This window comes from Pelophylax lessonae (genome assembly GCF_965119305.1).
Source record: "Pelophylax lessonae genome assembly, chromosome: 10".
Classification (NCBI taxonomy): domain Eukaryota; kingdom Metazoa; phylum Chordata; class Amphibia; order Anura; family Ranidae; genus Pelophylax; species Pelophylax lessonae.
The window spans coordinates 76,295,738-76,322,982 of record NC_138777.1 but is presented as its reverse complement, the minus strand read 5'-3'; the positions used below and the strand labels follow the sequence as shown (position 1 = coordinate 76,322,982).

Here is a 27,245-nt window from a genome sequence, read left to right as displayed (position 1 = left end):
CCAAGACGTTCCTTCCGCCTATCATAGTTTTCTGGACGTATTTGATAAGAAGAAGGCGGACTCTCTACCACCTCACCGTCCCTATGATTGCCCAATAGAATTGTTGCCTGGTGCTGAGATCCCTTTTGGCCGTATTTTCCCACTTTCAGAGACGGAACTTGAAGCCCTACGCCAATACATCGATGAAAACCTCAGCAAGGGCTTCATTCGTCCTTCTTCCTCTCCGGCCGGAGCCGGAATCTTCTTCGTGGAGAAAAAAGACCACACTCTCAGGCCATGTGTGGACTACAGGGACTTGAATAAAATAACTATAAAGAACCGGTACCCACTCCCTCTCGTTCCTGAACTCTTCCAGAGGTTTCGTTCTGCTCAAGTCTTTACTAAATTAGACTTACGAGGTGCCTATAATTTGGTGCGGATCCGCGAGGGCGATGAGTGGAAGACTGCCTTTCGAACCCGTTTCGGGCATTTCGAATACTTGGTTATGCCCTTCGGGCTGTGTAATGCCCCCGCCACTTTCCAGCACCTTGTAAATGATATTTTCCGAGAATTCCTGGACAATTTCCTCATCGTTTATTTAGACGACATCCTTATTTTTTCTACTACCCTGGAGTTGCACAGAATACATGTACAAAAAGTATTGGCCACTCTCAGAAAACACGGGCTTTATGCTAAAGCAGAAAAATGTGAATTCGAGAAGTCATCCATACAATTTCTGGGTCTGATTATCTCCACTGATGGAATAGCAATGGACCCTCAGAAAGTGTCTGCCATCCTGGAGTGGCCTGCCCCCTCTGACAAAAAGGGCATCCAAAGGTTTGTGGGTTTCGCAAACTTTTACCGAAGATTTATTAAGGACTTTTCCCGCATCATTGCCCCCATTACGCAAATGACTCGGCAAAACACTCGGTTCCAATGGTCCCCAGAGGCCCAAAGTGCATTTGACAAGCTCAAGGCTGTATTCACCAGTGCTCCGGTGCTACAACACCCAGACCCAGCCTTACCCTACGTCCTTGAAGTTGATGCTTCAGAAGTGGCCACGGGAGCAGTCCTATCGCAACGCCAGGGACCCAAGGCATTGCTTCACCCAGTAGCGTTTTTTTCTAGAAAACTCAGTCAGCCCGAGAAGAACTACGATGTAGGGGACCGAGAACTATTGGCCATCAAGGCCGCATTAGAAGAATGGCGATATTTGCTGGAGGGCGCAGCCCACCCAATAATGATATTCACGGACCACAAGAACCTCGAATATCTCAGATCAGCCAAACGCCTAAGACCTCGGCAGGCCAGATGGGCACTATTCTTTTCAAGGTTTAACTTCCATCTCACATACCGGCCAGGCTCTAAGAATGGGAAGGCAGATGCCCTCTCGCGGATGTTCCCTGAAACCCCTGTGGATGTCACCCCCAGTACAATTCTGTCCTCTCAAAACTTTCTTTTACTCCAGCCTGATCTTAGGACCACCCTTGAACTGGCCTCTGCCCGCTGTACTGCTCCTGAGACTGCTACTCTCAAAAGACAGGGGAAATTTTTTTTGCATGAAGACAAGTTCTTTGTACCCCAGGAAGCCAGACTCACGGTCCTTAAAGCTCTTCATGACCATCAACTTGCCGGTCACTTTGGGGTCCGAAAGACCTTAGAGCTAATTCAGCGATCCTATTGGTGGCCAAACCTAAGAAAGGACTGTAAGGACTATGTGAGTTCCTGTACCACCTGCCTTCGGAGTAAAGGCAGTCACGTCCAAGCCTGGGGTCTGTTGAAACCACTTCCGGTCCCAAGACAACCATGGGAGATGTTGTCCATGGATTTTATAGTGGACCTACCTTCTTCAGAGGGATTCTCCACAATTATGGTGATAGTAGACCGCTTGTCCAAAATGGCCCATTTTATTCCCATGGTTGGCACTCCTTCGGCCGTGGACACGGCACATACCTTTGTCAAGGAAATAGTGAGGCTACATGGTCTACCCGGCAGCATTGTATCCGACCGTGGAGTACAATTTACTTCCAGATTTTGGAGGTCTCTCTGTAAAGCCTTGAATATTGAAGTCTGCTTATCTTCAGCATATCACCCCCAAAGTAATGGTCAAACGGAGAGAACCAACCAAACCCTTGAGCAATATCTCCGCTGCTTTTCCACATTTTCGCAAGACAACTGGGTATCCTTACTCCCGTGTGCGGAGTTTGCCTACAATAACACAATTCATGCTTCCACCCACCAGTCTCCATTTTTTGCAAACTATGGGTTTCACCCATCCTTTTTACCTAACCCTGTGTCTGAGACTACAGTACCTGCTGTTCAAGATAGGGTAGCCTTCCTGCAAGAAAATTTTCTGCTATTACAGAAGACCATGCAAAAGGCACAAGAAGCCTATAAGGAATGCTATGACAAGAGAAGGAGGGATAGCCCGGCCTTGAAGGTGGGAGACAAAGTGTGGCTGTCCACTCTTAATCTTAAGTTGGCCTGCCCATCCAAGAAACTGGGTCCAAGATTCATTGGTCCCTTCTCGATCAAGAAGATGGTCAATCCTGTGGCCTTTGAATTATGCCTTCCAGATACTTACAAGATTCACCCAGTCTTCCACGTGTCTTTGCTTAAACCGGCCAATCCTGGTCCTTTTCCTGGAAGAGATAGCTTGCCTCCACCTCCAGTTGTAGTAGATGGAGAAACGGAATATGAAGTGGAATCCATCCTGGACTGCCGTAGACGAGGAAGGCAAGTCCAGTATTTAATCAAATGGAAGGGCTATTCTCTGGAGGAAAGTTCTTGGGAACCTGCTGGAAATATACACGCTCCCAGACTGTTACGTGACTTTTTCAAAAGATTCCCTGAAAAACAGGCTCTGTTAGGCATCCGGAGGCTGCCCCTCAGGGGGGGGGGCACTGTCAGGGAACTACCAATATCCTGGCGAATCAGCGAATTCGCGCATTGGCGCGAATGCGCATGCGCGCCCAAACACGGGCAAACGCAGTTAGGAATGTGCGTGCGCCAATGCGCACGCGCGTACGCCATGCGTAATGGCGCTTGGCGCCAAACGGCCTATTTAAAGCCAGCAGCCACAACATCTAGTTGCTGGATGATCAACAGCCTCCCGTGTTCCCTGTGCCTTGTTTACCTGCTGATCTTGCCTTCCCGTTGCCGACCCGGACTGTCTGACTTGCTTCTCCTGGCTCCTGACCCCTTGGCTTGCTCTCGGATTCCTGTTGTCTTCTCCAATACTTGACTTCGGCTTGGCTCCTGACTTCGCTCCAGTATTTCTCCCAGTCTGTTCCTGTCTGCACCTTGTAACTGCCTGGCTTGCCAAAGTGTTCCAGACCTGCTTGGGACTTCTCAACAAGTTGGTTCCTGCTTCCATCCTGGTCACCCCAACCGGCAACCCGTGCTACTTCGGGCACAGCACTCCCTGTCCCACTTCCAGGGGTACTCTGCACCTAGCCGCAAGGGGAGCCCTCTCTACACTCCGGCTTCGGATCAGGTACGTGACACTGTGTGCTTAGGGTTGTCATCCTGTTGGAAAATTAACCTTCACCCCAGTCTGAGCTCCAGTTTGCTTTGGAGCAGGTTTTCATCAAGGATGTCTCTGTACATTGCTGCATTCATCTTTCCCTCGATCCTGACTAGTCTCCCAGCTCCTGCCATTGGAAAACATTCCCACGGCATGATGCTGCCACCACCATGCTTCACTGTAGGGATGGTATTGGCCAGGTTATGAGCAGTTCCTGGTTTACTCCAGACATGAAGCTTGCCATTCAGGCCAAATAGTTCAATGTTTGTTTCATCAGACCAGAGAATTTTGTTTGGCAAACTCCAGGTGGCTGTCATGTGCCTTTTACTGAGGAGTGGCTTCCACCTGGCCACTCCACCATACAGGCCTAATAGGTGGAGTTCTGCAGAGATTGTTGTTCTTCTGGAAGGTTCTCCTCTCTCCACAGAGAAATGCTGGAGCTCTGTCAGAGTGACAAACGGGTTCTTGGTCATCTCCCTGACTAAGGACCTTCTCCCCCGATTGTTCAGTTTGGCCTGATGGCCCACTCCAGGAAGAGTCCTGGTGGTTCCAAACTTCTTCAAGTCACAGATGGTGGAGGCCACTGTGCTCATTGGGACCTTCAATGTTGCAGAAATTTTTCTATACCCTTTTCCAGATCTGTGCCTTAATACAATCCTGTCTCAGAGGTCTACAGACAATTCCTTGGACTTCACGGCTTGGTTTGTGCTCTGACATGCACTGTTAACTGTGGGACCTTTTATAGACAGGTGCGTGCCTTTCCAAATCATGTCCAATCAACAGAATTTTCAACAGGTGGACTCTAGAAATGAGCTTCGGCGTGTTTCAGTCGCTACATGCCCGATCCCGCCAGGAAGTCGACACTGCACTCCACTAATCACAGGCAGTGAGACATTTCCCGATCTGTGCAGCTGCGGATCGGGAAACGTCTCACTGCCTGTGATTAGCGGAGTGCAGTGTCGACAACCTGGCGGGATCGGGCACGTACGAACTCGAACATGCCCGAGCTCATCCCTGGTGGACTCCAATCAAGTTGTAGAAACATCGCAAGGATGATCAGTGGAAACCGGATTTAGCTGAGCACAATTTTTAGTGTCATTGCAAAGGCTGTGAATACTTATGTACATGTGTTTTTTTTTTTTTTTCAATACATTTGCATAGAATTTAAACAAACTTCTTCTTTCACGTTGTCATTGTAAGGTATTGTTTGTAGAATTTGGAAGAAAATAATGAATTGAATCCATTTTTGAATAAGGCTGTAATATTACAAAATGTAGAAAAAGTGAATTGTTGTGAATACTTTCTGCATGCACTGTACAGTACGTGACACGTGTCAGAATTGCCCTGGGAGTCAAGTGGTTAAAAGTTGCTGACCCAGCAACTGTAATGGAATGTATCCTTACAATAGAAGATGCATGTCCTACCTGGGAACAGGTCTGAGAACACGGCTGCAGATCAAATGATAACACGGTCCTAACACATTTGCCAGGTAAAGAAGCCAAATTCTAAACAACTATACTTTTCCCTTTTCTAATACCATTGCTGTTAGAACCTGTCCCCGGGGCTCTCTAGTAGCAAGACCTGAACAACTAGTCTTTGCATTGTTGGTGTTTTCTGTAGACGCTCAGAAGTGGCTAAGCAAGCGGAAATTCCACCAGAAACGCACAAGAGATCCATTAACCCCTCCCTAAACCATAACTAGAAAACTAGCATGAAGGAATCATATCAATAAAATCTTTCCCTCTGAACACCATAGATTTCTTTATACACTTGCCCTCAGGAAGGATTAACCCCCTACATGACCATGAAATTTATATCATTCTTTTTACACAAATATAATTTTCTTTTGGTGGTATTTAATTACCACTGGGTTTTTTTTTTTTATTACATAAACGTAAAAAATGTGAAAATTTAGGGGGAAAAAAAACATATTTTTAACTTTCTGGTATAAAACATATCCAATAAAATCAAATTTCTTCATAAATTTAGGCCACAATATAATTCACGCCGTGACGTCATACGTTGCTTGGGTGGAACGCAAACCGGAACTACCGCTCTCCACTCTACAAGCGCACGTGTATGACGATCCTGTCCTGTTTGTTTGTCACTTTTGGATTGAACACGGTTTTTCCTCACCTTGCTGCAATTTTATTTGAACTGTGGAAGTGTATGACACCTGTTTTTTACTCACCTATTGGACTTTTATGGATTTATACCGTTGAGTGTGCGGAGTGTGTGTAATAAAATTTTTGGAAAAACAATACCACACTATCCATTTATTCCCCCATCACGGCTTGTGATTGGAGGTGATTTACAGGGAAGCACATCTCATACATTGGACCGTGATTGGAGGAGACTCATCCCATGGTGAAAGATTAACCGCAGCGCCTGTCCATATCCAGGGAGAGGGAATCCGAACCTGGAAAGGATCTTCTTATTGAAGCACGATTGGTTCTAATGTCATAAGACATATAGGACCCACAGTATCTGGTGAGTGGGCAATTTATTTATTTTTCACGGGAAAGGAAGCACCAAAGCTATTAAGGAAGAAGCATCAGTACTTTAGTTACACATATTGGATTTGGACTTTTATTAATTTTACTGATTTATTTAATTTGTTGATTGATTTATCACTATACACTGGATGGACAATTATTTTGAAGTGATTCAATACCATTAATATATATTTGAACTTTTAATTTTTCCACAATGTATTTTTAGCACTTATGTAATTATATGTATTTCCACTAGGGAACAGCAAGCGCTAGAGGTATCACTATTGTGAATACTTTCTCTTTCAACATTGGCACCCGCACTTTACTAGCAGCTGCATTTAATTTATTATCACGGAATTTATTTATTTATATTATTTATTTATTTATATAGTTTTCTATATAAATTATTTACATATACCAGGTTCTAGAAACCACCTCTCTGGCGCACTAATATACATAGTATATTTTTCTACCAAAATATATTTTGATACACGTCTTTGTTTAAAACCAAACTGTGTTTTGGGAACACTATACTATTGGGGACACTAGTATAGTTCTCATCATGATCAATATACTGATCTGTACAAACAATAAGTAATGGCGGTGATCAGCGACTTATAGTGTGACTGTGATAGTGTGGCGGTAAATCTGGCACTAGCAGACACTGGCTAAGAAGGACACTAACTAACACTGACTTCCCTAGTTACACTAATACAGTGATCAGTGATAATACTGTACACTGCACTAATGACACTGGCTAGGAAGGGGTTAACATCAAGGGGAAATCAAGGGGTTAACTGTGTGCCTAACAAGTGTAATGTGTTTAACCACTTGCCGACTGCCTGTCGCATATATACTGCAGCAGGCTGGCTCGGCTGCGCTAATTACCGTACCAGTAATGCGATCCACGGGAGCGATCCTGGGGGCCAGCAGGGAAGCTGCCGCCGGGCACCCGTGATCACTCCCCGTGTAATAAACACACGTTGTTCTCTCAGGAATCAGCACAGAGCTCCTGTGATCCTCCTATTTAGGAACACAGATCTCTGTGTTGATTCCACAAGCCCATCCCCGTGCCGGTTTAGGAGATATTAATTGTACCTACAGGTAAGCCTTATTATAGGCTTACCTGTAGGTAAAAGTGTCAAAAAGCGGGATACTACCGCTTTAAGCAGAGAACAGAGGTCATGTGATCACTTATAAAAAAAGAAAAAAAAAAGTATTTATGATGCTTTTATATTTATAAACAAATATTTTGCCTTTCATTTCTATTTTAAACTGAATGGGTTGTTTTACAAGGTGAGGGTTCACATATACCCTAAAGCGGTAGTAAACTCAGCCTTTTAATTCCTGACATTCTATACAGCCAGTACAGTGCTTTTTCACCATTCCGCCTCATTTATTATCTCCCTCTGTCTTTTTTTTATTTTTTGCAGCCAGTTTTTTTTTTTTTTTTTTTTCTATGCTTTTCATCCAAAGCCGACAACGCCATGTTGACTGATGTGTTCTGCCTCTATGCTATAAGTAACTTCTGCCCTTTCTTGTGGTGATGGATAGAATCTCATGCATGTGCTTTGGGGTGTTTCTGGAAGCCGTGCCTGTCGCTGTACTCTGCCGTGATTGCAATGCAATGCCGCAGAGAGTGGGTGACCTGGGCACGGCATCCTCCAGAATGGACTGATGGCACACAGAGCGCGCTGTGAATCGCTTCCAATGTGTACATGCGCTGGTGACGTCATCAAATTGAGCCTGGCTCGATTTCTACAGAACGGCAAAGGTTAGAAAGAATGCAAACGCCGCACCATGTACATGATTTATAAATGAATTTAATGGAGGAAAGTCAGGATGTTGAGTTTACTACCACTTTAACCACTTCTGGACCGGAAGATTTTCCCCCTTAATGACCAGGCCATTTTTTTGCGATTCGGCACTGCGTTACTTTAACTGACAATTGCGCGGTCGTGCGACACTGTACACAAATAAAATTGATGTCCTTTTTTTTCCCCCCAAATGGTGGTATTTGATCACCTGTGCAATTTTTATTTTTTGCACTATCAACAAAAAAAGAGCGACAATTCTGGAAAAAAAAAACAATATTGTTTACTTTCTGCTATATAACATTCCAAAAAAAAAAAAAAAGTAAAATCATTTTTTTTTTTATCATTTTAGGCCGATTTGTATTCTGCTACATATTTTTGGTAAAAAAAAATCCCAATAAGCATATTTTGATTGGTTTCCGCAAAAGTTATTGCGTCTACAAACTAGGGGAAAGAGTTATGTCATTTTTATTTTTTTACTAGTAATGGCGGCGATCAGCGTTTTTTAGCGAGACTGTGACATTGCGGCGGACAGATCAGATACCTCACTGACATTATTGACACTTTTGGGGGGACCAGTGCCATTACTACAGTAATCAGTGCTAAAAATATGCACTGTCACTGTACTAATGACACTGGCAGGGAGGTGGTTAACACCAGGGGCGAGCAAAGGGTTAAATGTATGCCTAGGGGCTGTTTTCTAACTGTGTGGGGGGGCTTATGGAATCAAAACAGGGACCTGTGTTCCTAAATAGGAGGAGCACAGATGCCATGTGTTGATTGCTGACAGAACAACGGTCTGCTGTGTTTGCAGGAAACCTGTGGCTGCATAGTTGCCAACATTTGAAAAAAATTTCCAGGGACACTTTGCAGCACAGCTATCAATTACTTACCACACCCACTTCCCTGAAGCACCGCCCACTCCAGATAATTAATCTCCACCTACTTATCATCAGATTATAGGGTCTACCCAATAAAGAGAGAATTACAGGAAATTGAACAGGGAATTTCAAACTTAAGGCCAAAGTAGCAGAGTTGGAGTAATTTCTCCCATTCAGCTTCACTACTTCTGAATAAAATTTAAAATTCTCATTATTATTATTATTATTAATAAGGATTTCTATAGAAATGTACGCAGCGCTTTACAATATTAGAGGGAGACAGTACATATACAATACAATAAAATACAAGAGGATTTAGAGGGCCCTGCTCAGAAGAGCTTACAATCTAATGGTCACAATTCCCTGCAATTCTAAAGTGTGAAATGTGCTCAGGTGTGACCATACAAAAAATGTAATATGTAAATATCAATAAAGTGCAAGGTGTAAATAAGTACGATAAAACCCAATTACACTATCTGAAATAATTAGGTTTTAATGGCGCCATTACGCAACTGCGCCAAGCTTGTACAAGCTTTCCCGAGATTGGAGCATGCGCAGTTACGATGTCGGCCCGCAACCATTTATTTTACAAGCACACGGCTGCCCATAACGGGCATTTACGGGCAGCCCGATTAACGGGCGCTTGCTGGGACAATGTAAATTACCTGGGACAGGCTCCTATTTGCCGGGACTGTCCCGGCAAAAACGGGACAGTTGGTAAGTATGTGGTTGCAGGAAAGAAATTTGTACCATGTATGGCCAGCCTAAAAGATTACTTTTTTTGTGGCGAGACCCTTTATAGATGCAAGATAACGGTCTGAAAAACTCCTTGTATACTGGAGACTTTATCAGGGGTGAATCAGCACACCATCACAAGAAGCAAGCGGTACCTCACGTTACCGTAACATTATTGTGAATGGGGGCCTAAGACAAAATTGAACTGTTTATTTCACAAGGCAAAGCTGAGGTGAAAAAAAAATCAGATAGATGGATCTTGTTACATAAGGAATATGTCCAAAGCCTTTTTGTCATCATAAAACAACAGGAACGTTGTAAGCCTGTGCTGTGCATGCCATTATTACTATACTAGATCATGCCAAAGGTGAGCCTTTCAAACACTGTTTGTCTTATACAAGATCACTGTTGATTCAGGAACAATGTAAATAGCTTCTTCAGCAAACACACTAATATTGGCAAAAGGTTTAGCGCCTTTTGTCATTTCCCAAATGACTTTTAAATGGAATTTCAAAACCAAAAATCAGAGTGAAAGAAGCCTGTTGACTTTTCACAGTGCAAGAAAACATATTTCAGACCAAGCTGCATACCTTTCTTATAGTGAACAAAATGAAAATGAGCTTTCTGTTTTAACCAGCCAAAAACAATTTAGATGCATCAAAGGCATGCAATGTTATACAGTAGTTATTTTTATTAAGAAAGCAGCCACAACCAGAGTAAAAAAGCCTGCCCCCTGCCCAGTGCTGTATTTTGGCCTAGGCCAACAAGGCCCAGGCCTAGGGTAGCACTTTGCAGGGGGGCAGCAAAAAAGCCACCCCCCACCACCTGAGACTCTATTGGCCACTGGTTGCTAGATCCACCTCTCTCACCCCCCTCTCTCTCGTACTCACCCCCTCTTCTCACTCTCTAACCCCTCCTCTCTCCCTCCCTCTTTCTCACCCCCTCTCTCTCTATCATCCCCCTCTCTCATCTCCCTCTCTCATCCCCCTCTCTTACCCCCCTCTCACTCTCTCTCTCTCATCCCCACTCTCTCTCGCTCTCTCTCTCATCCCCCTCTCTTTCTCTCGCTCACCCCCCCTCTCTCTCTCTCTCATCCCCCCCCTCCCTCTCTCTCATCCCCCCCTCTCTCTCTCTCATCCCCCCTCTCTCTCTCTCTCTCTTCGATTCCCCCCTCTCTCTCTCTTCGATTCCCCCCTCTCTCTCTCTCTTCGATTCCCCCCTCTCTCTCATCCCCCCTCTCTCACCCCCTCTCTTTCCCTCCCTCACCCAATCCCTCTCTCCCTTTCATCCCCCCCTCTCTCCCTCCCTCACCCACCCCCCCCTCTCTCTCTCCCTCACCCACCCTCTCTCTCCCACCCCCTCACCCCCCCTCTTATGAGATTTCAGGGGTTCATGCTGGGACTTGTAGTCCTTCAATTTTGGAGGAAGACACATGCGTTAAAAAAGGAGTGGGGAAAATTTACATGGGGAGGGCGCCCAATTTTAGTCTTGCCTAGGGCAGCACAAAACTAAAATACACCACTGCCCCTGCCAGCACAGGTCTCTCTGCAGAGGCCCAACACGCTCCTTGCTCCCCTTGCTGAATCAGACCTATAGATATGTAATCATTAAAGTTAATGCTTCTTGCAGATCAAGCTCTTACTCAAAAGGGGGTGTTTCTGATCTTTGGAGAGACCACTGCTTCCACACAGATAGCAAAGGTTTCTTCCCTGTAGTGTGCTGGCAGGGGTCAGGCTTTTCTACCCAGTCTGCGGCTGCTTTCTAAAGAAACCAAATTGTTGGATTTTAAATACCTTATATTTTGATGCACCTGCAATGTATTTAGCTACTTTAAGTTGAAAGCTCAGTTGGGCTTGAGAGCCCTTTCACTCATTGCCATTTTTGTGTCTTCAATTCTGTCACATGTCAACATGCGTTGCATTAAGACAGCCCAATTTTAAACCGCCAATAGACAAGAATGGACAAAAAACACCCATGCAGCATATTATTAATGCAATGAAACACAAAGCATGGTAGTGTGTGTGCTGTGGTACGCAGCAATGCATGTGCGTTGGAGCTGCATTGTCTTACTATGAGATGGCAAAATGAATGGCATTGTCACGTTAATGCATGTAACACACTTTGGGTTAATGTGTGCTTTGCATGGTAAACTGTGTTTCAACTCTTAAAGAGACTCTGTCACATAAAAAAAAAAAATGCAAGTAGAGGTACCTTACCAATACATTTCTTACAGCTACAACTCTTTCAGGTACTGTTGAGTAGTGCACGTATCATTTGTCCATTCACATTCATATTGTTCTATCAACGGGCAGTAGGAATATGCAGGAGGAAGGGGAGGTCAAGTTTCTGAACATTTGTGTATATATATATATATATATATACATATATATATATATATATACACACATATACACATACACACTATTTTACCAAAAGTATTGGGACGCCTGCCTTTACATGCACATGAACTTTATTGGCATCGCAGTCTTAGTCCATAGGGTTCAATATTGAGCTGGCCCACCCCACCCTTTGCAGCTATAACAGCTTCAACTCTTCTGGGAAGGCTGTCCACAAGGTTTAGGAGTGTGTCTGTGGGTGTGTTCGACCATTCTTCCAGAAGAGGCGGCTGCCTCCTCCTTTGTAGAGGTGCCATGCGGCCTCAGGTAGTCAACCTGGAGAGTGCTAGCCAGGAACTGAACACAGAGGTCCGGTGAAGCTGACTGAGAGGGGGAGACACTGGAGGATCTGATTCTGCAGTACAGTGAGTACCGATCTGTGTCAAAGGACCTGACCTGAGAGGAGGCCACCCCTGCAGCTAGAAGAGTCAGTGAACAGGTGTCAGTAAAGGGGATGCTAGTGATTATCCTGAAGAGGATATAGTTCAACAAGTCTATTGCTGAAGAGAGAGAGCAAGGAGACTTAACCCTTTCCATACATGTGGCAGTATGGATTAGGCAGTGCAGGTGCTTCCACAAGCAACCTGATGTGGCCAAGTGAGAGTTGTCCTTATCCATTGTGAATAGTTCCAGCTGGAGTATGCCACTATTTCCTTCTCGCATCCAAGTTCCAAAATAAACACTAAAAACCCCAATACCCCTGGACTGTTTTTTGAGTGATGAGCCATCGGGAGTAAGGAGGGATGTGTGAACTGTACCCTAAGTAACTTTTGGCGCTTTTCCACTGCATGGAACCGAACGGTTCGGCTTGCTTTTGTGCTTTTCCACTGCTGGTACCGCATGGTACGGTGTAGGAACGGTTCGGTACGGTACGGTACGGTACAGCGGCGCTTTTCCACTGCATGGAACCGAACGGTACGGCTCTCAAAAACAGTACCGCCTCGATTGTGGTTGCAAGAGGTACCATACCCAGTACCATATCCCACAATCCTTCGCATGCAGTCACTACTAGCCACTGATTGGTCAGAGAATCGTTGTTATCCCACCCACTTAACTTTAGTACTACTTTAGTGGAAAAGCAAACCATACCGTACCGTACCGAACCGTTCCAACACCGTACCATGCGGTACCAGCAGTGGAAAAGCAAACCAGGCCAAGCAGGGCCGAGTAGAGCCGAGCCGGTACTTGCAGTGGAAAAGTGCCATTTGTAATCAGAGGAAGCCAAACAAGTCATCATACAGCAAGTCCTACAGGGACAGTGCTACATATATATATATATATATATATATATATATATATATATATATATACACAGTATATGTATGCAGTATATATGTTGGTACTTTCTAGAGGCAGTCATTTTCCCCCATTCCATTGTATTGCGAGTAATGTTTCTCAGCAAAGTTTGGCCTTTGAATGCCTTGGATTTCCAGTTGAAAAAAAAAATGTTCCCTCAGAACTATTTAGCCCCAGTAATTGTATGAGGATATTTCAGTTTTGGACAGATGAATTGCTTGGCCTTGTGTCCCTCATTGTATGCTCTTTTAGTGACCTAATGAATGCATTCAGCATCACACCTCCTGTTCTCTGAAGGCTTGCCCTTTTGACCGGTTAGCAGGTCATGTTTTAAATGACAATGATAAGTTAATTACAGTCTGATCCTATAAAATGTAGTTTGACCACCACACAGGACAAACACAGGTGGAAAAGCCCAAAAGGTGAAGTGTTCCACTGTCATGAAAGGAAATTGTAATAGTTATCTCTTTGCAAATGTTTTCTGTTGTTCTACAGTCCATTGTAGAACTGCAAATCCCAGTATACTATGCAGTATGTAGGCTTTAAAGTGTATCTAAACTCAAAAACAAAAATGTAATATATTGCAGCCTATCAGTCCTTAGATGTGGTGGCTGCATTTGTTTTATTTTTTAAGGCTTTTTCAGGGCGGTGTATGCAAACCATCATTTCTATGAAGTAGGGCTTGGGACCCAACAGGACAGTTTGGCCACATAGGTTATGGCAAAAAAGGACTAAAACAATCAAGAATTCATCACTCTTGTTATATTATGTAAAGCAGGATAGGATGCCATTTTTAAAGTGGAACCTAACAGAATTGTGGTCTCCAGGACTGTTGCCATAATTTGACAATTATGGCAGACTTATCCCCTTGTATGCTCTCTACCAGCAATGCAAACTCTGTGCTCCCCCTCAATGCCCTGTTGCTACCCCACAATCATTATTGGCTGGCTATGGAGGAAAACCTCAGAGAATGCTGAGATTGGACACAATGAGCTACACATGCGAGGCTGTCACATATATGTCAGTAAAAAATTGCTAGCAGGCAGGGAAAGAGTGTTTACAGCAGAAGAGACTACAAGGAACCATGGTTCCCATTCAGGGCATGATATCCTTAACATCTAAAAGTGTCACACAGCTGTGGTACTGTTAGTTTTTCAAGAGAGTGAAGAATGGAATTTTCACCCACTAGAGAGTTAGGGCTCTTTCACACAGGCGATCAGTTTTTTGCCTCTGCTCCGGTCCTTTTTTTTTTTTTCACGGAGCGGATGACAGTTGTGTCATCCGCTCCGTATGTCCGCATATCATCCCATCCGTTTGCGGATGAAATACGGACATAATGTAAGACTATGGGCATTGCGGATGTCAGCGGATGACACCGCTGACATCCGATTTTGCTTCCTCTCCGTTCTTTGAACTGAAAGGAAGAAAATCGGATGTCAGCGGATGGTATTCCACTGACATCCGCAATGCCATTGACTTACATTATGTCCGTAAATCATCCGCAAAAAAATAGGATGATTTGCGGACATACAGAGCGCCCGTGTGAAAGGGCCCTAAGGTTTTACATTCTCTACTATTACCGGGTGCATCTGTTTTCCTTTACAATTCCAATGTACCATTGCCAACGTACACGTTCCTGCAGAAATGGCTGTACATGTAAGCGGGTGTTGCAGCGACCACTGGCTGGAACCAAGGACAATCAGAGTGAGAGAATGCCACCAGCTAGCGACGCACTGATACCAGTTTTTTTAAGCCTGAGTACAAGTACCGATACTTTTTCTTAAGTACTGCTGATATCAATTACTGATAGCTATTTTAGGGCTTGTTCACATCATACATGCATGAAAACTGTTGGGAAAACCGCACAGATTTCATTTGCAGAGACATCAGTTTCACATCCGTTTCAGATCAGTTTCACATCAGTTTTCATGTGCATTTCAGTGAGTTTTTACAGCCTATTTGCAATGCGATTTGAAAGAGTCCTGTGCGATTTTGGTCCGGTTCAGCTGCAAATTGTAATCTCATACACTACAATTCGCATTGGAATTGCTCCTGAACCGCACCTGAAATTGCACTGAAAACCGGTCCGGAAGGTATCGTTTGTAGTATCAGTGCATTTGCATGAGTACATGTACTGTGCAAATGCTTAGTATCAGCACCAATACCGATACAGGTTTCAGTGCAACCCTAGCACCACTCCACCAGCAAAACACGGATCTCCAAAATGGATCCACAGCTTTATGTAGCGCACACATTACTATAACAGAATTAATGTTTCGGAGCCTCGCAGGACCCCTTTTTTTAGGCATGTGTCGGGGGATCCTGCAAGGCTCCAAAAGGTTGCTTCTGTTATAATGTGATCCCTTGAATAAAGCTTTAGACCTATTTTGGAGATCCGTGGTGTGCTGATGGTATTCTCTTGCTCTGTTTTGTTTTAGAGGCATTGTAGGGTTGTTTAAAAAATAATCAGGTCTTTAGAAATTCTAAAAAATATGTTTATCTAAAAATGTTATTGAAATTATTAAACACTTTACATATTTCAATCTAGGCAAAACCTTTTTTTTTTTTTTTTGGTTTTGGATAGGGTGGGGAAGAGTTAGAATTTTTATTGCTGTCAGTGCGCCCTTTTGGCCCCTTTCACACTTGTGTGACTTCAAAGTCGCATGATTTTACCACAATTTTGACGCAACTTTTTGCCGCGAGTTTGACTGGGCTTATAATGTCTTTTCCTCAAAATGCATCAAAATCATGCCAAATGTAGTGCAGGGACTACTTTGAAGTCGGTGCGAGTTCAAGTCGCACAGATATGAATGGGGCTCATTGGAAATAATGGAGAATGACTTGTCATGCGATTTTGCAGTCCCAAATCGCATGACAAGTCGCACACGTGTGAAAGGGGCCTTACAGAGATTTCTCCCTCTATCTGTACTGGTGATCATTGTCACTAAAAAAACAGTAAGGGGAACTACAACATTTTAGAATTGTCTCCGGAACAAGAGGTGAGGGGAATTTGTCCAATGGTGACAACTGTTCCAGAGACAACTACAAAATATTACCAAAAGTTGGGAACTTTAATGGCATCCCAGTCTAAAGCTGGATACACACTATCCAACTTTTGTGGTTAGATTTCCTTCAGATTTACCTTTTCTATGTAGTGCAAGGGCCTGCCAGATTGCAAACAAATTGAAAGTGTTTAGGTTTGACCTCATATTATATGGTTTTGGTAAGTCTAAAGGAAAAAGTCTTCAGAAAATCTTATAGTGTGTATGGCCCATTAGTCCATAGGATTCAATATTAAGTTGGCCCACCCTTCACAGCTAAAACAGCTTCAAATCCTCTGGGAAGGCTGTCCACAAATTTTAGGAGTGTGTCTATGGGAATGTTGCTTCCAGAAGTGCATTTGTGAGGTCAGGCACTGATGTTGGTCAAGAAAGCCTGGCTCACAGTCTCCACTCTAATTCATCCCAGAGGTGTTCTATTGGGTTTAGGTCAGGACTCTGGACAGGCCAGTCAAGTTCCTCCACCCCAAACTTGCTCATCCATGTCTTTATGGACCTTTCTTTGTGCACTGGTTCACAGTCATGTTAGAACAGGAAGGGGCCAACCCCAAACTGTTCCCACACAAAATTGGGAGCATGAAATTGTCCAAAATGTCTTGGTATGCTGACACCCTAAGAGTTCCCTTCACTGGAAATGAGGGGCCAGGTCCAACCCCTGAAAAACAATCCCCCCCTCCAGCAAATAATTTGGACCAGTGCACAAAGCAAGGTCCATAAAGACATGGATGAGCAAGTTTGGGGTGGAGGAACTTGATTCGCCTGCACAGAGTTCTGACCTCAACCCGATAGAACACCTTTGGGATGAATTAGAGTGGAGACTGCGAGCCAGGCCTTCTTGTCTACATCAGTGCCTACATCAGTGACTTCACAAATGGGCTTCTGGAAGAATGGTCAAACATTACCATAGACACTCTCCTAAACCTTGTGGACAGCCTTCCCAGAAGAGTTGAAGCTGTTATAGCTGCAAAGGGTGGGCCAACTCAATATTGAACCCTACCTACGGACTAAGACTGGGATGTCATAAAAGCGGTAGTATACTCCGCTTTTTAATCTTTACCTACAGGTAAGCTTATCATAAGGCTTACCTGTAGGTAAAATTAATATCTCCTAAACCTGCATGGTTTAGGAGATATTCACCCTGCATGCAGTCGATGACACCAGCGGCGAATGCGCTCTGAAGGTCCGATGTATCTTGCCGGGCCTTCAGAGCTCCTTGCCGACTCCTTGCTGGAAAATAAACCCAGAAGAGACGCCGAGGGAACATGTCAGCTCCCACAGCGGTGTCCGGGCAACCATGTGGGGGCTTTGTTCTAAGGTAAGTATTTCATAATGTGCTAATATGCGATGCATACTAGCACATTATGCCATTGTCCTGCAGGTTTTTTTTTTTTACACAGGGGATACAACCGCTTTAATTTTCATGTGGGTGTAAAGGCAGGTGTCCTAATACTTTTGGTAATATAGTGTATTTAAGAGGGGAATCTTGCTAACTTCCTTATGTATCTCTGAGATAAGAAGTAAAGAGAAAATTCCCCAAAAGTCCACACAAAATAAATACCCTTACAGGGCTTTAAATCTTCTCTACTCTATCCAAAAGTAAAATAAAAAAATAAATTTGGCTATGCATACACTTTTTAATTTGTGTAGTATATATAAAAAAAATAAAAAGTTGAAAAAAAACTTCTGTAAACAGAAAACTGTATTGCAGATTATAAAATACTAATAGATGTTGAGTCAGCACTTGAGGCCGAAATCTTTCTTTTATGTTTTTCCAATGACATGAGCGCAGAGATGTGTACAGAAGTCAGTTTATTATTTGCTTCTTTTAATATACATGCGATCAGTTTTCCAAGCAGCTTACTCTTGGATTTAATATAATTTTAATGTGTTACAATGTGTTTTCTAAATTCATGGCTGCTTTAGAAGCTTAGTGCACTTGGAGGGCTTGTTCGCACTGGCTGAGTTACCCTGAATTTGGCAGACGGAGCACACCCTGTTGCATTGCAGGCTTGCGGCACCTTGACAAAAGATGCAGTGCTCAGCACTTTTTTAAAGTGAATTATTATTTTAAACTACAGCATGTTTTTAAAAAAAAAAAAAATGTGTGGCTCCAGAATGACAGGCTCAACAAAGTTCAAATGAGAAATCAATGGAACCTGAAAGAAAACAGTCAGCTGAACAGTGGCTGCAGCCAATCAGCTGTGATCTCTGTTCGGGTATTCTGCCAGCTGTGGGTGCCGGCAATCAGAGTACAATAGCTGGCACTGGAAGATTTCTCCATCCACGCTGTTTGAATTGGGGAATCTATGGTATTCTCTCATTGGACGCGCTAGGCTGAACAAGAGAAATCTTGACATGTTTGCCAAACTTAGCCGTCCAACCTGCCAGTAAATGTTCAATATAAAAGCAGGTAGTGTAGCCAAATATTTAAAAGAAAGCTAAAGTGGGCTGTGGATATTAGATAGCAGTCAGGCATATGTAGACATGATAGCACCATGGAGAGGTCTTTCAAAAAACACTAATGGCACTTTTCCACTGCAAGTACCGGCTCGGCTCCACTCGGCCCTGCTTGGCTCGGTTTGGTTTTCAACTGCTGGTACCGCATGGTACGGTGTTGGAACGGTTCGCTACGGTTTGGTACGGTTTGCTTTTCCACTAATAGTAAGTGGGTGGGATAACAACGATTCTCTGACCAATCAGTGGCTAGTAGTGACAAACAGTCAAGGCTGCATGCAAAGGATTGTGGGATATGGTACCGGTACAGCTCTCTTGGAACCACAACCGAGGCGGTACCGTTTAAGCAAGCCGTACCGTTCGGTTCCATGTAGTGGAAAAGCACCGCCGTACCGTACCGAACCATTCCTACACCGTACCATGCGGTACCATGCAGTAGAAAAGCGCAAAAGCGAGCCGAACCGTTCAGTTCCATGCAGTGGAAAAGCGCCATAACAGTGGATCGCCTGAGTCTGCCTGTTTATTCCTGTGCAAGAGGGAGGCGGGTGATGCCAGATACCTCTATGACCATCATATCTCAGTGATAACTATAGTCAGTGGTGGCCCGTCCATTGGGGGCGCAAGGGCGCTGCCCCCCCATCCGTGCATCCGCCCCCTTATCTACATGCAGGGCACCGGACGCATGGATTCCAATGGTTTTTTCTTTTTTAAGCCAGAGGCTCTAATAGGCTTCATAAAAGGGTGGGCTCGGGGCACAGAGCAATGCGCCCTGAACCCACCCGGTTGTGTGACAATAGCGACTGAATATTCGCTATTGTCACACAGATCCTTCTCCTGGCCAATCAGGAAGCGGGTCCTGAGACCCGTTTCCAGATTGGCCGAATTAAAAGGAGAAGCCATGCCATTGGCCAAGGAGGAGGGAGGAAACGCAGGAGACTGAGGGGAAGCCGCCGCAGCCACTGCTGCCTGCCTGCCCTCCAGATGGTGAGTGAGCCGGCGACCCAGGGGAGGGGGTATGGTGTGCAGGCTTGGTGTGGTCCGGGGGGGCGGGGTATGGTGTGGTCCGTCTGCCGCCCCCCCCTGACCCATGGAGCACCAGCCGCCACTGACTATAGTGATTTCCAGGATTATCTAATCCAGCCAAATCATTCTTCCCTCAAGAACATTTATCCCGATAAAGTACCTATGGACAATTGGTTGTGTCTCAATTTAGCTATAACCAGCAAGTTTGGGTAATGATCATTTCATACCTATGGATATATGGGAAGCTAGTGCCTTTCATTAACCACTTGCCTGCGGCAGGCTGGCTCGGCTGCGCAAAACTACATAGCCCTATGTCGGTCGCGCGCATGGTGCTGGGGGGCGAACGCGCTTCTGACCCTCACTAGGCAGCGGGGATGCCGATCCACGGGGCCGGGACTCGTGATTGCCACCGGGCACCCGCGATCGCTCCCTGCTGAGAGAGAAGAAGGACAGTCAGCTGTTGTAAACACAGCTGACCGTTCTTCTCTCTGAAATGATCACAGAGCGCCTGTGATGCTCCTATATAGGATCACAGGTCTCTACGATCATTTCACAAGCCCATTCACCATTCAGTTAGTAAACACTCCACTAGGCTCACATTTAACCCTTTGATCACCACTGTGTTAACCCCTTTCCTGCCAATGTCATTATTACTGTAACAGTGCATATTTTTAGCACTGATTACTGAAGTAATGTCACTGGTCCCCCCAAAAGTGTAAAAAATGTCAGTTAGGGGTCCGATCTGTCTGCCGCAATGTCGCAGTCCCGCTAAAAATTGCAGAATGCCCCATTACTAGTAAAAAGTAAATAAATAAATAAAAAGTACATAAATCTTTCCCCTAGTTTGTAGACGCGATAACTTTTACGCAAACCAATCAAAATATGCTTACTGCGATTTTTTTCACCAAAAATATGTAGCAGAATACAAACTGACCAAAAAGGTTGAAAAATTTTGATTTTTACATTTTTTTTTTTGGGAATGTTATATATCAGAAAGTGAAAAATATTGTTTTTCTTTTTTTTTTTTTCAGAATTGTCGCTCTTTTTTTGGTTATAGTGCAAGAATGAAAATCGCACAGGTGATCAAATGCCACCAAAAGAAAGCTCTATTTGTGGGGAAAAAAGGACATCAATTTTATTTGGCTACAGTGTCGCACGCCTGAGAAATTGTCCATTAAAATAACACAGTGCCGAATCGCAAAAAATGGCCTGGTCATTAAGGGGGCAAATCCTTCTGGTCCAGAACTGGTTAAAATACAGAAACCAGCGAGGCCCACTCAAGCCTTACGCCTAGTGCATACGGGCTGAATGTTGGCCGACATTGGCCCGTTTAATAGAAACCCGCTGACATTCGGCCCATGTGTATGGCAGCTGGTCTGACAGATTCCAGCTATTTGGCCATCTTCTATCAAAGGCTCATGACCAATAAAGGTCTGCCGACCAGCTTCCGGTCAATGCTTTCAGCCAACGGCTGAGAGTGCTGACCGGAGTGTTCTGGCAGGGCTGTCCTCCTATCAGAACACAATAGAACAGTACCGTACTAACATGGGATTGTTAGTACAGCAGTTCTGACCTCAGCTGCCAGTCATTTTTTGTTCAGCCAGCTTGGTTGAACAAAAAAAGAAAAAAAACTAGTGGTGTGTGCTAGGCTTTATTAAGCTGTTAGGAAAACCTAATTATATATTGTACAGCTCTTGTCTCTTAATTCTTCGCCCACAAAATATTATTCATCATCCCAGTAAATTAGAAAAACCCTTTTACTTAGCTAAGGCCCAGTTTATTCCTATATACAGTATAATGATTGTGACTCACATTTTTTAACAATGTCAGTAAGGGGAGCAGGGTAAATGCTTCTCTCTGTTACAGATGTTCTCTCTAAAGGAACTCCCTACTAGTCAGGGTTGGTGGAATGACAGAGATAAAATGTAGTGTGCCGGTAAAGGTGGCCAATAAAAATCTGTTGCACCATTTTACAGTTGTGTGACACTTGCATTGCAAGAGATTTAATTTGATCTTGACGAATGGAGCATACCGTATATACTCGAGTATAAGCCGACCCGAGTATAAGCCGAGGCCCCTACTTTTACCACAAAAAGATGGGAAAAATGATTGACTCGAGTATAAGCCTAGGGTGAGAATGCAGGGCGGCGGGCATGGTACAGGAGAATGCAGGGTGACTGGCATGGTACAGGAGAATGCAGGGTACTGGCATGGTACAGGAGAATGCAGGGTGACTGGCATGGTGCAGGAGAATGCAGGGTGACTGACATGGTACAGGAGAATGCAGGGTGACTGGCATGGTACAGGAGAATGCAGGGTGACTGGCATGGTGCAGGAGAATGCAGGGTGACTGGCATGGTGCAGGAGAATGCAGGGTGGCTGGCATGGTACAGGAGAATGCAGGGTACTGGCATGGTGCAGGAGAATGCAGGGTACTGGCATGGTGCAGGAGAATGCAGGGTGACTGGCATGGTACAAGAGGATCCGGGGTTGTGGGCATACTACAGGAGATGCAGTGCTGTGGGCATGGTACAGGTGCATAATGGCAGGTAGTGCAGCAGTTTCACTTACCTGTTCCAGAGGCGCATTCATTTTAAAAATGGCGCCGTCCGGCGCCGACACGTCATTGCGCACGCGCCGCCGCTGCTCGTATACTTTCGGCTATTCCCGGCCTCTCCCGAGCGGCGGAGGCGCGTGCGCAATGACATGTATGCACTGGGCGGCGCCATTTTTAAAGCTCAAGCACGTCGGAGCGGGCAGGGACTTTTTTTTTTTTCTCTTGACTCGAGTATAAGCCGAGGGGGACGTTTTCAGCACAAAAAAATGTGCTGAAAAACTCGGCTTATACTCGAGTATATACGGTAAATGGTTATAGCCAAGTCTCTGGGGTTGATTTACTAAAGGCAAATAGACTGTGCACTTTGCAAAGTGCAGTTGTACTCTGAAAGATCAACTGCTCCAGAGCTTATTAAATGAGCAGAAGCTCTGCTAACTTCCATCATCCAATCATGTGCAAGCAAGAAAATGTTTGTTTTTTTTCTTTTCCTTGCACGTGACTGGGTATTATTTGCAAAGTGAAGCTTTACCTTATTTACTAAGCTCTGGAGCAGCTGCCCTTGCAGAGTGCAACTGCACTTGTAAAGTGCACAGTCTATTTGCCTTTAGGTAATCAACCCCAGTGTCTCACAATATTACTATTGGGGAACTGAATAATGTGCCAGTAATCATAAATTGTACATGCCAAGTGAATGAGGGACCATATGAAGGTGTGATTGTTCCAAATGATCTGATCCCTAGGTGAACTGTCAGACAATTCTGTCCTTGCACTCCTGCCCACTTGAAAGATCTGGTTTCAGCAGCATCCAGAACTACTGGCCTGAATTTCTATCTCCTCATTGCTCAAAAAATTACCCCTAGAATTACCCTCTATATCACATCTGTCAAACCCAAGGCCCGTGGGCCGAATTCGGCCTTCCAGGCCATTTTATGTGGCCCTTGCACCTCTCCTGCAGCTGCAAGAGAGCTCCAGTCCTCCTCTGGTCCTATTCCAGACCCTGTACTTTCTGCTTTCCAGCAATGCCTCCAGCTTCTTCCCAGAGGCAGCTCAAGGTAAGGAGGGTGCACTGTGATGTAAGGGAGGGAGAGGGACTCAACTTCTGATGGTGGAGAGGCTCTTGATGTCTTACGTAAGGGTAGGGGATGCTCTGGGCATCTAGTCTTGCAGATACAACCAGCTAGCCCTTTTGGGGGCAATCATAATGCTGATGTGGCCCGCAATTAAATTGAGTTTGACACCCCTGCTCTATAGTCCCAACATTTGAAAGAGAAGGATGAAGGAGCAGGCCAATGTCACCAGAAATTGCAAGTGTCAGAATAGGAACACAGAACAGAGTTTGATTTATACCATACTGATCATCAACAATAGTTTTAGACTGGTAGACGTACTCATAGAAAGGATACTTTTGTTACTATGGTATAAGAAAAATGAATATGGGCTATCACACAATAGGGTTTTCAATGGTTTTCATTATCATTGTGTTACTATTACCTATATTTATATAGGACTGGCATATTATCCAGAGTAAACAGAACAATCATGGCAGTCCCACGCCCAGTGGAGCACAGTGACAGGGCTAAACTACATTGGTGATTTTATTGCTATTTAGCAATGTAGCTTCTTGCTGGCAATCAGCTCATTAGCAACACGCCACGGTTAGGATTGCCACCTCATCCTTTTATACCAGGACACACATTAATTACACAGGTTCTGTGCCTGATTAAGGTGGTAAATAAACTCACTTGGTGCCTTATGTGCATCATATCAGCCTCAGAACCTGTGTAATTAATGTGTTTTGGATTAAAGGGATGAGGTGGCAACCCTAGTCAAGTTACAGCAGATAAAGCCAAGAAGTGGCTAAAGTTCTAAGTATTAGAGATTACAATTGCATATAGCTTAGCCCTATCAACCCCACTAGAGTCATAAAACCCCCCTCTAGTTAGCTTTTATAGAATCAGTTTAGAATTTATTCATGTTAAAAGGGCATTCTGATTGCAATACGGAGTGTATATGGGCCTATGACTGTTCAATCTACATGTATCAACACCCCAAGTAGAAGAAAAATATAGGAAAGAAAGATTAAGGAACTTTCAAGGTATTCTGAATAGTCATAAAGTTTACAATGTAATAAATATTGATATCTTTTATTTGAATAGCCATAAAACTCAACGCGCAGCTACACTCACACAGTAAAACATGTTAAGAACTACTAGACCATCATGCTCATGTTCTCCATGTTGCCTATTATTCTAAAGGATGAGGACTTTGGAACCTTGGTGCCTTCAAAGTGACTTTATCTTTATCTCCTTTAAAGGCCTGTTCTGCTGAAAAAACTGATATTTCAGTTTATGGTAAATGCTGGAGATTAGAAACCATCAGATAGTTTCTTTTGCCTTGCATGACTTTGTTAAACTGGCCATAAGCTGGATACACAATATACAACTTTTGTTGGTAGATTTCCTTTAGATTTAACTTTTCTATGTAGTGCAAGGGACTGCCTGATTGCATACAAATTGAAAGTGTTTAGGTCTGACCTCATATTATATAGTTTCCGTAAGTCTGAAGGAAAAAATCTAAAGAAAATTGTCTAGTGTGTATCCAGCTATAGACGGTTCCAAATTCAAGATTCAAAACATGTATGGGTAGAATGAATGTACCCAAGTTGATTGATCTATTAACTTGGGTACAACCAGACTGCCAGATTTTACATGTGATTATTGACAGCAGCTGCTATAGCCCCTAGCAATAATGACTGTTTTCTCCCGGTGGGGGGCGGCTTCCCGCCCCCACCTCCCCAATTGTGAGAACACAATGACTCCTCAGGAGGGATTCCCTCATCAAAACTGTCTGTGTTGATGGGGGAATCAATCGATTTTCTTTCCTGCAACCCAGTCTATAGACGGCTTTAGAGAGACCTCTGTTCTTGAGTTCCTGGTTCTGCACACCTGCTGTGACCATTATAAGGGGTTTAATCCTTTTATATGATGAAAAAAGCAACAGGAGGAGTTGAAACATGTAAAGGTTGGCAGGAACATCAGAAACTCCAAGAAGAACAAAGTGAGGAATTATGGCAGGGAGATATCTCAATGCTGATGTGTCCAAAACATATAAAAACTCAGGGGGGTGACTAAGCTAACCAGGCTCCACATATTGCTACCATATCATCTTTTAGTGGATTGACCCATTCATTCTATCTACTAAAATACCCCTTTTAGTGGATTGACCCATTCATTCTATCTACTAAAATACCCCTTTTAGTGGATTGACCCATTCATTCTATCCACTAAAATACCCCTTTTAGTGGATTGACCCATTCATTCTATCTACTAAAATATCCCTTTTAGTGGATTGACCCATTCATTCTATCTACTAAAATACCCCTTTTAGTGGACTGACCCATTCATTCTATCCACTAAAATACCCCTTTTAGTGGATTGACCCATTCATTCTATCCACTAAAATACCCCTTTTAGTCATATATCCTGTGGATAACCTAAAACCACTCTCTATTGGATAAACAGTTGTAGATATTCAACTTTTTAAAAAAGTGGGAGACCATCATACTAGGGTTGCCACCCCATCCCTTTAAATCAGGACACACATTAATTACACAGGTTCTGTGGCTGATTACGGTGGTAATTAAACTCACTTAGTGCCTTATGTGCATTATATCAGCCTCAGAACCTGTGTAATTAATATGTGTCCTGGTTTAAAAGGAGGAAGTGGCAACCCTACACCATACATGTAAATACAGTTTAGCTTGCCACTTGTCATATTGCCCAATCTCTTTGCAAAAGTAGAATTGTGTGCATGAAAGTTCCTAACTATGATAATAAAGGAATGGATCCCTGCTTTTATCACCCACAAAACGTCTAACAAAGCTTAATTAGCTCTTGTGCTGTCTTGTCCAACATGTAGGATGATATGGGCAAATGAGTAATCCCTTGGATACATACGTCTACATTTTATTCCGATACAGGCTCTGACACTGTATGTGTCATGTAACCTATAGATCTTTTACAGACCTCTATGTAATTATGTCACGCATAGTAAAAAATAAGAAAGTATGCATAGTATGGAGCTCGTTAAGTATCTTTTATAAATCTTTTTCTACCTGAAGCTGTTTTATACAAAAATTGTGCTAGCTGCAAAATGCTAAATAACAAATGCGCTTTTGTCTCAATCTAAATAGCACCTCGCCTACAATATTCTTCATAATACCCCTGTACTGCTATCTCAAACTGTACGATATATGATCTGAAAAACTACTACCCAATACTGCTGTCCTGCAGAACATTTACTATACCATAGTGCCCAATGACCAAGCCATTTTCTATGCATAGACCTGCAATTAAGAAATCAACCTACCTGCACATTACTATGCACTAACATTAATTATTGTGACACTCTACTTGGCAAAAGGCTGCTTAAATGCACCCAATTATTTTTTCTTGCAGGGTATTCACCCCTTCTATGCCAAACACCAACTAAATAATTACTTGTCCATACCTGTGCCCACACAACAGGGCCTTGCTGCATCATGGTGTCCTGAATCTCCTCCGCAGAGTGTCTAGGGTGTGAGAAGTCCTGAAGGTAACAATCAAAATTGTATCAAAGACAGAGAATGGAAACTGTATCATCCTATGTCGTCACTGGACCTGTTGATGTACCTCCGCCCTGTAGACTGTTAACCCTTCCAATCATCAGCTCTGCAAACAGCAAGGGTGGCAATAGGCTATGCCAGCTTGTTACAATATATCTGAGCCTAAAGTGTTAAGGGAAATATTGAATAAAACTATAGCAGGAGTAGAACATAAAAGACCTGCAGGCTTAAAAAGAAAAGTGATTTCACCTGGAGAAAGTCCCTCTCTAATGTGACAAAGTAAAAGTGAAGATTTTATTTTACAAGTGTGACTGTCCTGCATAATTTTCTAAAGAATGTCACTGATGTGCTTGAACACCTGGACAACTAATCATATTCGGCACCTTCTGGCTTGACAAGATAGGTGACTTGTTTGCTAAACTGACTG

At 43.7% G+C, this 27,245-nt stretch overlaps 1 protein-coding gene across 1 annotated transcript in view; it reads right to left on the bottom strand.

Annotated features, from left to right (window-relative positions):
- Positions 1-26,841, bottom strand: part of PKP3 (plakophilin 3) — a 160,487-nt gene extending 133,646 nt beyond the window's left edge. Inside the window, exon 1 of the mRNA XM_082269847.1 lies at positions 26,725-26,841. Coding sequence (XP_082125973.1) covers positions 26,725-26,757 — 33 coding nt within the window. The 5' untranslated portion in view covers positions 26,758-26,841. The remainder of the gene's footprint in view (positions 1-26,724) is intronic.
- Positions 26,842-27,245: the final 404 nt, after the last annotated feature.